At 43.5% G+C, this 12,701-nt stretch overlaps 2 protein-coding genes across 4 annotated transcripts in view; one reads left to right on the top strand and one right to left on the bottom strand.

The window, feature by feature from the left end:
• Positions 1–12,701, bottom strand: part of ADRB1 (adrenoceptor beta 1) — a 95,364-nt gene that overhangs the window by 24,727 nt on the left and 57,936 nt on the right. The gene's annotated exons all lie outside the window — the stretch shown is intronic.
• Positions 6,025–12,701, top strand: part of CCDC186 (coiled-coil domain containing 186) — a 33,368-nt gene continuing 26,691 nt past the window's right edge. Inside the window, exons 1-2 of one of the 3 annotated variants that reach the window (XM_079313244.1) lie at positions 6,045–6,127; positions 6,783–6,861. In XM_079313244.1, the coding sequence (XP_079169370.1) occupies positions 6,849–6,861 (13 nt within the window). In that variant the 5' untranslated portion in view covers positions 6,045–6,127; positions 6,783–6,848. Of the gene's footprint in view, positions 6,128–6,782; positions 6,862–12,701 lie in introns of all 3 variants that reach the window. The other 2 variants (XM_079313247.1, XM_079313246.1) reach the window with 2 other exon arrangements.

Genomic DNA, 12,701 nt, shown 5'->3' with positions numbered 1-12,701 from the left:
CAGCCCAGGCCGCCCTTGCCCCTCTCTCCCCTCAAAGCACCGCTCAGCCCGGGCCGCCCCTGTCCCTCTCTCCGCTCACAGCGCCTCTCAGCCCGGGCCGCCCTTGCCCCTCTCTCCGCTCACAGCGCCTCTCAGCCCGGGCCGCCCTTGCCCCTCTCTCCGCTCACAGCGCCGCTCAGCCCGGGCCGCCCTTGCCCCTCTCTCCGCTCACAGCCGCCTCCCCGCCGTCGGCGCTGCCCCACGCGGGAAGCAGGTCGGGCCGCTCATTCGAGGACCGTCGGGAGCAGAGGAAGCAGCGGCCCCCGGAGGCCAGGCTCGTCCCCAGCGGGTGGCGGCGGGCCCGGGCCGCTCATCCCTCCCCGCCCGGGCGGGACCCCGACCCTCAGGGGCGGAGCAGCGTGTGCGTCTCTCAGTTTGAAGCCATTCCCCATGTCTGATCACTACATGGCTTTGTAAAAAGTCCCTCTCTAGCTCTCTTGTACTTTAGGTACTGCGAGGTGTTCTCAGATCTCCCCGGAGACTTCTCCAGGATGAACAGACAGCCCCAGCTCTCAGCCTGACCCCATAGCAGAGGTGCTCCAGGCCTCTGAGCATCTTTGTTCCCATAATTACCCATGGTTGAACTGGTAACCCAAATTTATTTCATAGCAATTCAGAAAATGGCTGTGAGAGCTATGCAAAAAGCTGAAATTTGATACATAAAATTGATGCGTTTGTATTTTAAAGTGTTTAAATTTTGCCCTGTAGCTGAGAACATGCATCACTTCATCTCCCATTTCCAACCTATTCTCATTTTCCTTTGTCCTTTTTCCTCTTTCTTTTCTGTACAAGACATTTCCCCCTTTTTTTCAACTCCTGTTTCCCACCTCCATGTCTCTATTTTCATGGGAAAATAAACTTCATCCTCAAGACTGTTGCAGTTTTAGGCTACTACTCAGACATGATCTCAGGTGTTCTCAGTGCTATGCAATTAAGCCTTCACCAAAAACAAATTAATCTGATCTATTTTAATGCCTACATGGTTGTACTTATTATTAAAGTGTATAAAATCAATGATGGATTTTATTGTTACATGTTCTGTACAGCAGGGAATAATTATCTCTGTTCACAGAGAAGTAGCTGAAGCACAGCTATTTTGCCTTAAGTCATTTGGCATCTGGCTGTGACAGCACTTCAGTCTAAATCATCTGTGTTGAAGTCTAGAATCCTGTCTGCCAAAGTAAGCATTCTCTAAGGAAAAGTGAACAACACATCTGAGGGCTGCTGTGTTTTCTCTCAGTGGTTTAGATAACACCTACTAAACTCAGAGGAAAGACTTCCTGGTTCACATGAATCTCCAGCTCCAGCCTAAGCAGAAATTGAGCAGATCAGAGGCTGCTCTTACAAGAAGGAAAATTAGGTGGAATTTGGTGGGATTTCAAGGAATCCATGTGCCAAACTGCTCAGCATTCCATGTCAGAGTAGGCACACTTGTATGTGGGAGATTGTGGGGAGACAATGATTGTGATCATGCAGCCTTCATCATCTCCCTGCCTCTTGTTCCTCTGTCCCTAAGGTTGGCCCAGCAGTCCTCATGCCTAGGAAGAACTAATGCCAGTAAGGCACTAAGAAATATTCCTCTGTCATTCAAACCTCTCTTGAAAATATTAGGCTGTCTTTGTAGCTTAAAACATCTACACAAGATCACCTAGCATGCTGTCCAGCTGAATCTTAAAATTGTCCAGCACTAGGGAAATCCACCACTTCCTTAGGCAGATTATTTCAATGGCTGATTTTTTCTTATTGTGAAACATTTCACTCATGTGGTGATTGGAATCTCCCCAGAAGTTATTTGTATTTATTACTTTGTGTCTTTTCCATGGGAGTCCATGGAAAAAAAAGGAATTTCCATTACATTTTTCTAGGTGCAAGACATTAATTTGACCTTGTTGAACTTAATAAGGCTCTTGCTAGCTCACTCTTCCAGCCTATCCAGGTCTCCCTGCAGGGTAATTGAGTGTCAGAGGTAACAGGAGAGTGCTCTGAGCATTGAGGCTGATCAGGAGTGACATCCCAGGAGCTGCACAAGGCTGGTGTCACTTGCCTGCAATTGTTAGCAAGAGCTTTGGGCTTACCTTTGTGTAGGTTCTGTAAAAACTGTACCAGTGTGTCACTAGCTCTAGGATCTAAATGCCTAGGAACCAGCTGAGGCACCACTGTGCTACATGCTGAAAAAGGACAGTCCAAGCAACATATAATGAAAATAATTTTTTCCAATTTTAACTCACTCCAAGCACTTGAGTGGTCATGGTCATACTTGGGATTTATCTTGCATAGATCAGATGTGATGGTGATGGCAAGCAGCTTCAGCAGAGATGTCCTTACCTGACAGATGGAGGGAAGATGGGGCTTTGTGAATGGTGCTCCCAAAAGACTCCTGGCAAACTGTGCTTGCTCAGAATAAAATAGTTACACAATGAAAGCGATTCCCAATGTAGAAAATAATAACTCTGTATGCAATTCTGCCACAATGTGAAATGCAGGAATCAATTCAGCCTGCAGTTATTACATTACAACAAACCAGCCCTCTGACAAATACAGAAGATGAGATTTGGGCAAGCTGGACTCTACTGCCAGCTCCTCCTTGGCTTTGTAAAGTTTTTAAACCCTTTCAGTGGACAAAGCTATAGAAATACTCAGGATAATTAACAAACGTTATCTGTAAGCCAAGCAATTAAACGAACACTTCCTTTCCATTTTCTTATATAACAAAGCATGAGCCAAAAGCCAGAACTACAACCTTTTGAATATGTGGGCCAAATTCTTCTTCTGCCTCTGCAATGCAGAGCTTGTCTGCAGTAGACAAGTCTGTTGTGTAGGACTGTCTGTCTTTCAGATGGTGAGTTCTCTCACTCAGGAATTGTTTTCCTCAGCATTTGTACATGCCAAATAAGAGCTGTGGCTGGCTAATCAAGAGGTACAGTAATTCATTCTGATTTAACAGGCATGCAAGTGGTTTGGGGAAGGACTCTCTCTGTGACCTGTCATTGTCATTCCCTAAGTATCTGTGGCTGCCTCCTGGGGATAAGATACTCTTCAGATGAAAATTTGGTTTAAGCACAGGTACTACTGGAGTCAGATCTGTCAGCATCACTTCTGGGACTAGAGCTGTGGGGAGTCCAGCTGAGTACAAAAAAATCCTTTTCTTCTGCCTTTAAGGAAGAACTTCACTAACTGGCTCTATTTTCTTATCTGATTTTAATACTTCTCTCAAAAAAAGTGCAGAATAAAAGGCAAAAATCAGATTAAATTCTGCCAGGTCTGTTGGAACACACTAAACCACGTACAGGTGACATCAGTGGGACTGCAGACAAAGTGTACAGAAAGGTAAAAGCACAAATCTTAAAAAAGACTGGGGCCAGAGTATACTGATGGTTCTGCAGTTGTCTTCAAAGAACTAGAAGACCAAATAAGAAAAGGAGCATTTGGGCACTGAAGTGACTGTGTTAGAGAGCAGCAGTGAGGACTTTGCAGCTCAGCTGCAGAACAGCAGCAGGAGTGGCAAAGAACCTTTCTGAAAGCAAGGCTTAGACTTGTGCTGCATGACAATTAACAAGTGAGTGTTGCATGACACTGCCTTTTGAAAAGAAACTATTTTTTACTTATCTCTGTTCCAAACCTTATATTTTGTGTATTTTTAGCAAGATGGAATGCACAGCATAATTTGAGCTTTAGAGATGATGGTTAGGACATTGTGTAGTTACGAAGCATCATCTTTCCCAAAATAATGGACACTGAAAGATTTATAGTTGATGATGGCACTGAAAGGTTTACAGGTTGATTTTCTCTAAGATTCCACTGTCGTTTTTAAGGATCAGTTAAAATGTTTTGTCCTGGTTTTGGCTGGAATAGAGTTGTTTTTCTTCCTAGTAGCTGGTACAGAGCTGTGCTTTGGATTTAGGATGGGAACAATGTTGATAACACACCAAAGTTTTCAGCTGTATTTAAATAGTGTTGACACTATTGTCAAGGACTTTTCAGCTTCTCATACTCTGCCAGCAAGAAGCTGGGGTGAGAGGGGAAACACAGCTGAGACATCTGATCCCAGCTGGCCAAAGATTATTCCATACCAAATGGCATCATCCTCAGTAAATAAACTGAGGAAAAGCTGACCAGGGGCCACAGTTTGGGAATTGTTTGGGCATCAGTCAGTAAGTGATGACAAATTGCATTGTGCATCACTGGGATTGTATATATTATAATGATTATTATTTTATTTTCTGCCATACTAAACTATCTTTATCTTGACCCACAAGTTTGAGTCTTCCAGTTCTCTCTCCTGCCCCGCTGGGGAGGGGAGTGAGCCAGCAGCTTTGTGGGGTCTAGTTGCTGGCTGGGTTCTTGAATTGCAAACACTGGGGTTAAACAACAAGTTTCAAGGAGCATTTTCTATGACCAAATTTGCAGTTGCAGCTCTGAAATTCCAAATACCTAGAAAGAATATGGAGAAAAGCAAATTGCACTGAAATAACTGTCTCAATGTTTGTAAGTGAAGCTATGCATTTTTCTTTGAAGGTCATCCATGAAATAAACTGAAGAAATCATCACTGGATAGGTGATTTCATACATGTAGGTATGTGTATGCTTTTATACATATGTAAAAAGAAATTAGCCAAAATAAAGGAACGATCTGATCTAACATCAAAGTTAACCTTGCTATGAATGAGGGATTGGACTAGATAATTTACTGAGATCTCTTCCAACCTGAATTATTAAGTAATTCTAACTTGCTTTTCTATTGTTATCTTTAAGATGTTACAGCAGGACAGATGCCAGTGCTGATTTTAGCTGAGATGCTATAGCAAATACAACTGCTTTCACTTATCAGCCTGTCTGCTAAGGCATTTTTTTCAATTTATTTTTTATTTTAAAAAAATTGCATTTATGCCATGCTCTGGATTCCAAAAAGCTTTGTGTTCCATTGAAAAACGGCTGATCCTAGCACTGAAATGTGGTCCAGATTTTTGATGCTCAGCAAATTTTCTTTTTTTAAAAATCCAATCAGAATAAGGAATGAAGTCCTGGCAGGTGCTAAGTGAAGCTGTTAACATTACTGGATTGACTCTTGCACGGCATGTGGGTGCAGAGGGTTTGGACACAATGTGCAGGGGTTGGTTATGGAGAATGAGACTCTGCTTAAGGGAGGAGATTCTATTTGTCATTATTTGTCCATTGGATCTTGCTAAAAGGAGAGGCATCTTCGTAACCATCTCTGAAAACTGCTGGGGTGAAGAATTCCTCCTGTGAGGCAGCTGCTCAGGACTGTGGTTTTAGATATGGAAATCTATGGTCTTAGATATGGAATCATGCAATGGAATGCCTGACATGAGATCGCTTATTTACCAAAATCGTATGTTTCAATGAGGAAAGAAAAAACAACCCACCCAGACTGAAAATTATCTTGTGTGAAAACACAGAATCAATTAAGCTGGAAAACACCTCTGAGATCATCGAGTCCAACCTCTGACCCAACATCACCTCGTGAAGCAGAGCACGGCACCAAGTGTCCCGTCCAGGCTTTCCTTAAAACACCTCCAGGGACGGCGACACCGCTCTGGGCTGTCCGTCCAGTGTCTCATCACCCTTCCTGTGCAGAAATTCTTCCCAATGTGCACGAAAAGTGTCCCCTGGCGCAGAGTGCGCTAACAGCACAGCACCGTGTGCTACCGCAGCCGCTCGGGGCTTTCAGCACCGTCCGTGCCCCGCGGGCTCCGGCCGGCGCGGCAGCGGCACGGGGGCGAGGGAAGGCGGCGACGCGGCTCCCGCGCCGCCTGCTGGTCCCGCCGCCCGCTCGCCCCCGGCCCGTCCGGAGCAGCACCACGGGGACCGCAGGCACCGCGACCCCCGCTGGGCTGGGCTGGGCTGGGCTGGGCTGGGCCGGGCCGGGCCGGGCCGGGCCCGCCGCCCGGGGTTGCCCCGGTCCCGGTCCCGGTCCCGGTCCCGGTCCCAATCCCGGTCCCGCCCCGCCGCCGGTCCCGCCCCGCCGCCATCTTTGTTGATGTGTCAGCGCGCCGGGCCGGCGGCCGGCGGGGAGCGGGGCTGTGCTGTGCCCGCCATGGCCGCGCTGCCGCCGCACCAGTAGCGCCCGGTGAGAGAACGGCGAACGGCGGGCGGCGGGGCGGGGTTGGTGGGTGGGTGCTCGGAGCCGGCGTTCCCCAGCCGCCAGGGCACTGCCGGGCTCCTCCAGGGGCCGGCGCGGGGCGGCCGAGGGCACCGGCGCTCGACGGGACGGGCCGGGCCGGGCGCTGCCCGCCGGGCTCAGGAGGGGCCCCGGGGCCGCTGATCCGCTTCACTGTCAGCCGGCGATAAAGCCTGGGGGACGCGGCCGCGGGGGAAGGACGGGAGGGAGGCGGAATTCCCCGGTGGCGAGGGGCTCTCCCCGTGCAGGTGCGGGCGCCGGGCTGGCGGAGGTCGCGGGGCCGTGGGCGAGGCGCAGGAGGGAGCGGGGTGACAGCAGGGCCGGGTGAGATCTGCCAGAGCGACACCTTCCCGGCCAGGACCTGCGAGCCGGCAGCGCCGGTCCTGTGCTGGCTCGCAGTCTCTTTGTTTCTCCTCCGAGGGATTAATTAGGTTGTGCTGTTTCATTGACTGCGTGTTGGTTTTGCTGTGCGGGTAAATAAGCAGATAACAAAGCCCAGCAACTGTTCTGAAGGTTGTTTTTTAGAGCCGGCTGCGGTGTTGGCGGTAGGGTACGTGTCCTTGTTTTTGCAGATGGTATTTGTAAAAGCTGCTTGCCCTTCTAGGTTTGAAAGGACTTCAGCAAAATGATTATGATGTAGGCTTGCAGATTTTGGCTCTTGTCCTGGAAAATGGTCTGCACAGGTGAGTCTGATACATGTATGCTTCCAATGAGACTGTGCAGACCAGACGAGGGTTTCTTAGAGAATTGAAATCTGTGTGTAAGATGAGAAGTATGGCATTCCGGCTTTAGTGCTGGTTTGCTTTATATTCTTGTAGAGCTGCTTTTCAGAATGGTAGAGCTGCTTTTAAAATGTTGCAAGCAGAATACACTAAAAATCCAGGTATGGCCACTGTCCCAATATATATAAGGAAATTGTTGAAACTCTGAGCCACAGCTGTGTTTCTCTATGGGCAGGAAAATGTAATCACTGCCTGCTTATGTTGACATTGACTCTAGGAAGGAGATGGTTAAGCTCTGGAGATATGAGAAACTGAAAGTATGAATATGTTTCAGGAGGCTGTTAGATGACATTTGAAATGTCATTTGTTTTATATAAAAAACTAAGTTATATATTGCCTTTGAGCTCTTATTTTTCTGAACATCATCAATCAGTTCTTGTCTGGTTTTAAAGCAATATTTTTTTATCATTTTATGAGACTCAATTTGGAGTTGTTGACAGTTGTTTGTTGGCATTGTGAGCTTCACTGTTTCAAACTGTGGAGAAAAGGACTGAAGAACCAAATACAGAGAGTGGTTAATTTGGTCCTAATTAGCAGCTCTGTTGCTTAATGCTACCTGAAGTTAATACTGAACTTCCTGAAGCTGGCTTTTGACAGAGCTATTAAAAATAGAAAGGCAATATTTGTCTGGATTTAATAGTGTTATTAGGCATGCTAAATTAGTAGATGTGGGCTCCAGGAAGCAATATCCTGTGCTTAGTTCTGGGCTGACTTGTTCTGAACTTATTTTCCAATTGCCAAAGACAGCATTGGATAGCCTCATGGATAATACTTACCTTCAAGTCATAGTCCAAGACCCTGCTGCCTCAAATTGAGGGTGAAAAAAAAATCTGATCAGAAACAAATCAGGATGAGAATAAAGGGGAAAATCATGACCCTCATTTCAAGAAGTACATGGAATACTGATACTGTAATAATACTGTCTATAATACTACCTCTTAGATTAATTAACAGAAGTCAGTCTTCTGTAGAGCTCACAGTTGAGTTTTTCACATCCTTAAAGGATTGAAGTATTTACATACTTGTTTCCAGGGATACTGGAGAAACTGTATGAAGGTCAGGTTTGAAAACAGTAGAACTCTGCTATCCCCCCAAATGGTGTTTTTCAGTATGTAGTAACCATACAGACAGTAATTCCATAGCTGAATTTTAGTCTTCTGCATGTTCTGGAAATATAATTTGAAAAGAGCCGTGAAAAGCAAACATGCTGCAGTCTGCAGTGCCAAATATGCCAAGATCCATATCTTACCAATGCCATGACACAACAGGTTTGTAAGAAGGTCTTCCAGAGCTCTGGCTTCTGAAGCATGAACAAGAATTATGGCTCTGTTGTAGGTGTAGAAGACCTGTCATAGAAAGTGTGCTTTGTCCAGGTTGTGTACTCAGTCATAAATTTGATTCTTCCCCTTCCTAAAGGCATTCTTCTTTGCACAGATGATGTTATCCGTGTCAGAAGGTGAATGCAAACACGGTTCTGGTAAGGACAGAGCTGCTCCTGGCCTTGTAAGCAGAGCAGGGTGCTAAAACCTGAAAGGTCACAGTAGTGCTGTTGCTGTCGTTGCTTTCATTGGCTGCTGAAGTAGAGACTCATTTTATTGACTTGGAAGAGAAAGAGTTGTTCTGTGCTGAAGACACACAGAAGATTGCAAGTCTGTGTGTAAACCTTGAAGTATCCAAGCCTTGTGTGGTGTTCACAGTAAAAGGATGCTGTTGCTAACGTGTTGTTTTCACCCTGGTTCAGGAGCTTCCAATGAGACAAAAAATAACACTCTCAGGGTTACCCCATGACTTGTGTTATGATGGGAGCTAATCCAGTCTCTCTTGTTAAACCTTAACTGATGAACTTTATTTTGGAGTTGTTCTGTTGACTCCAGACATGGAGTTAATATGACTGTAATATAAACCACGTGCATAAATTTGATAGAAAACCCGGTGCAGCCTTGAAGGAATTGTACATTTCTGTTCAACTATCTAACTTGTGATGTAAGCCAAGGAAAACAAATAAAAAGTTTGAGTAAACCTTGTCTTCTAAAGTACTTGCCTCATGTTCAAAGAACTGATGGAAGTGCTGAGCTCTGCACTTTGGCACTGTCATTGGTATTTAATGAAGTCACATTAAAAAGCTGAGAAGAGTAATTGAATTGAAGTGTTAAACTGATAAAAGCAAGGAAATCCTTCCAGACTGTGTATAGTCACTGTTCCATTCCTTTGAGCATGTGCTTCAAAGCAGGTTTTTATGTGAGTTGAGTCAGAAGCTGTCAAGTCCTGCCTGGGCTGGAGCACTCCATGGCCCAGTGTACAGGTAGCTTTTTCACTTTTATTTGATGTTGGGCAAAAATGAATTAATATTGGGCACCTGGTGTGGGTGGGACTCTGGTATGTTTCTTTTGCTTCCTATGTGTGTTGTGTGTAAATACAGGATAACTTGGAGTGTGTGAGACTTCATGGCCACCCTCTTTTGTATGGAGTACAAGCAGTGGTGATCAACATCATCTCTTCTTCAGCTTAAGAATTCTGTCTTAGGCAGTGTGATGCTTTCCAATCTGGTTCATCTCCTTCTGGTGTGTTTCATAACTTGGGTGGATTGCTGCTTTTAATGTTGGATGTGGAATTGTAAACAAATATATAAATCTGCAGCCAGAGGACTTTGAAATTCATCTCACATTAGATTATGTAAAATACCTGTTTTTTTGGACCTTTTTATCCCAGTCCTTTTCAATTTAGTTCAGACCTTTGATTTGTCTCTCTACACAGCTGCTATACAGTAGAGCTGTATTTTGTATCTTACATAAACCAGAAGGTCTTTAGCAGAATCCTGTTTTAAACAAACTTCAGTTGAAAACAGAGTTATCTCTAGTACTTGAGTTTCACTGTTTTGCAGTGTTACCTGGTGATGTAGTACTTAGTCTGAGAAAGCCATTTGGGACAGAGTCCTTGGGAAAGATACCATGCAAAACACAGGTAAGCTGGGTATTAACTGGAAACAATAGGACGGTGTGTTTTGCTGATCACTGTGTTGACTCATAGACAGTAGCTATGGAAAAGGTAGCCTTAGGAAAAAGAAACCAAAAACTTCATCCCACAAGTGAAGTAGAAAGGTGTGGTCAGTCTGTTCAGATTCGTTTAGGTAAAAGTATTATTAGGATTACAGTAAACTAAAACAAACTAAAATTTTCTCTTCAGTTTTGTTTTTAGTCATATTGTCGTGTAAAATTGTTACCATGAGTTCTGCAATGCAATGACAGGTTGGCACTGACTTGGAAAAACATTTTAGTTTGCTTAAGTAATAATTATTGTGTAAAAGTTCGTGAAGAGAGGCATTCAGGGTTTTGCAATGAACAGCACAACTTGTAAGAAGCTAGAAATGTTTTCATACTCCAAAATTATTCTTTTTTTCTTGGGTTGTCATTATACACATGGTAGCATTATATGCAGGTTCATCTTTACCCGAGTGTAATAGGTTGGAAATTGAATTTAAATAGTAGCTGATTATAACAGGTGTCTGGCTGTTAATGGTTACTTAATATCTCTAGCTTAGGATAATGTCTTCAAAGAAAATAGAAAGTACTTTATTTTTCTGTTGTGATTCATCTAAGATTGTGTTTCTAATGGAATATTTTATAGCATGATAGCTAAAGGAGACGAACAGACCTTTGTGGAACAAATTGTTCAGGCAAGTTTTGTTCTTTCTAATAAATACTGGGGCATTTGTGAAGCTTTTTTTAATTTGGGTTGCTGGTTACTTTGTCTGTGTGACTTGTCAAGAAAAATTCTACAAATCATTATTCTCTTCAGTAATCCTCAGCCAATAAATCCTGAGTCTTTGAAATACAAAGTCCATCTCCGGTGTTATGCTGGATTATACTGCATCTCACATTAACTCTTGAATTTGCAATTGACCTGGCTAAAGCACTTGTACTCTCTTTTTGTTGCTCAGGAACCTGCAAGAGGGAAGTGGGTCTGTAACTGAACTGTTCAAATGCTGCTCATATGCAGCTTTTGCTTTTAGTGGGGTCCTCTGAGCATCAGAGCTTTATCACAAAAGTATTTTGGCTGTTGACATTTCAGTCGTGTGTCACTTCTAATGCATGTGTGGAAATGTAAGGCAGTATAAAAAGTCTCTTTAGCAGTGCCTTTAGTCTATTCTGCAGTGAATGGGAAAAGAACCAGCCTGTCACTGCACTAAAAATGATAAATGTGCTTTTGGTCAAGTTATGTATTTATTTTTGCTTCATGAGCTTCAGTAGCTGCTTATATGAAGAGAGGTGCTTCCAAGATGGGATTCTGCTTAAGTGTAATGAGCCATGCTTAAAAATCAATCTGTGGATTGAATTTAGTATTATATATTCTTTAATGTGAATGAATAGGGGGCAGAGTAGTTTAAATGGTGGAGTATATATTGATTCTGAGTTGGCATGTACACTAGCCTCCTTTTTAAAATCCTAGTTACTGTTGAATAACAACTTCCAAGGATTAAATGTAAAACTGCTGTCTCAGGATAGATTTAGGGCATTGCTGATCTTAATAAGAATTTTTGACAATCGTGTCAGAAGAAAGGTATGTTTTGAAACACTGTTCACTATTACTGAGTGAAAGACAGCCCTTGCTTGCATGTGAAGTAAATGTTAAATTCCATTCCAGCAGAAAGAGCTGAAGTCTCTGCTCACCTCCAGGTTGTTGCTAAGATGGGGAACTGCTTGTTTTCAGTGCTTTTACAGGTCAGGAGGCAGAACACTGTAAGGCTTAGTGAATGTTTCATTTGTAGCCGATTCCTGTCCACAGGTGTGTCTGGGCAGGTTCTGAGAGCTTTAAGTGGTAGTTGAGAGCTGGAGTAATGGGAGAGTGATTTACAATGTGACTTGGTGTAAGTGTCAGTCTTCAAAGTAGCTGTAAAATGCACAGAACTTCCTCTTGCAGATTCACATGGCTGCATTTTAATTTGCTATTGGCTAGTGCAGGGAAAAAAGTCAATATTTTCTTTACAGTTGAAATTTTATGAGGATAATGCTTTTCATTTAAAAAAAAAACAAACTCTGTATTCTAGACCTCCCAGTTCTAGATTTAGCTGGTAGTTTGAAGTTTTTTAGTACTGTGTGTATCTTGGCTTTTAAGCTTCTAATATTATATTATTGGATAATCTTTAAAAGATTGTACAGCTAAGTTAAAAGTTTTTGGGCTTTTTTTTTTTTTTTTTTTTTTGATATAACACCTATCAATGAACAGGCCTCTTGATTGGAGGGCTGTTAGAAAGCCAGAGTAATAAAAGTGAACAGTTCCTGGTATCTCTTTAGACCAGCTACAGTTTCAGGTGCTTCAGTGCTCTACTTAGGTTTCTGAAGTTTTTTGCAGGTGAACAAACAGGGCAGTCACTGTGAAAGCATTACATTTCTACCTGGTTTAGCTAGAGTGTAGAAACTCTCCAGAGGACAAGCATCCCTTCTCCTGGTTGCTCACACTGGAGACTAAGCCTGAGCTGCTGTTCAGAAACCAGAGCATGTATGGAAGGACAGTGAGTGTTACAGAGCATTTGAAGATACACTGCTTAAGGACATTTGCTTGGATTTTTATGATGAATTTCCAGTGGAACTTGTCTTCAGAATGTGACATCTTGGAAAACAAAATAAAGAGTAATAGCAGCAATTTTGTGAGTTATAATCCAGTTCTTGACAAAGAACCAGGAAGTACAGATCACAAATTACAGCACTAAGAGAATTGCTCTGAAGCAATTTCAAAGGCCTTAT

This window comes from Erithacus rubecula (assembly GCF_903797595.1).
Source record: "Erithacus rubecula genome assembly, chromosome: 9".
NCBI classification, from domain to species: Eukaryota; Metazoa; Chordata; class Aves; order Passeriformes; family Muscicapidae; genus Erithacus; species Erithacus rubecula.
The sequence above is the reverse complement of the archived record's forward strand: the minus strand, read 5'-3'. Positions and strand labels throughout refer to the sequence as shown.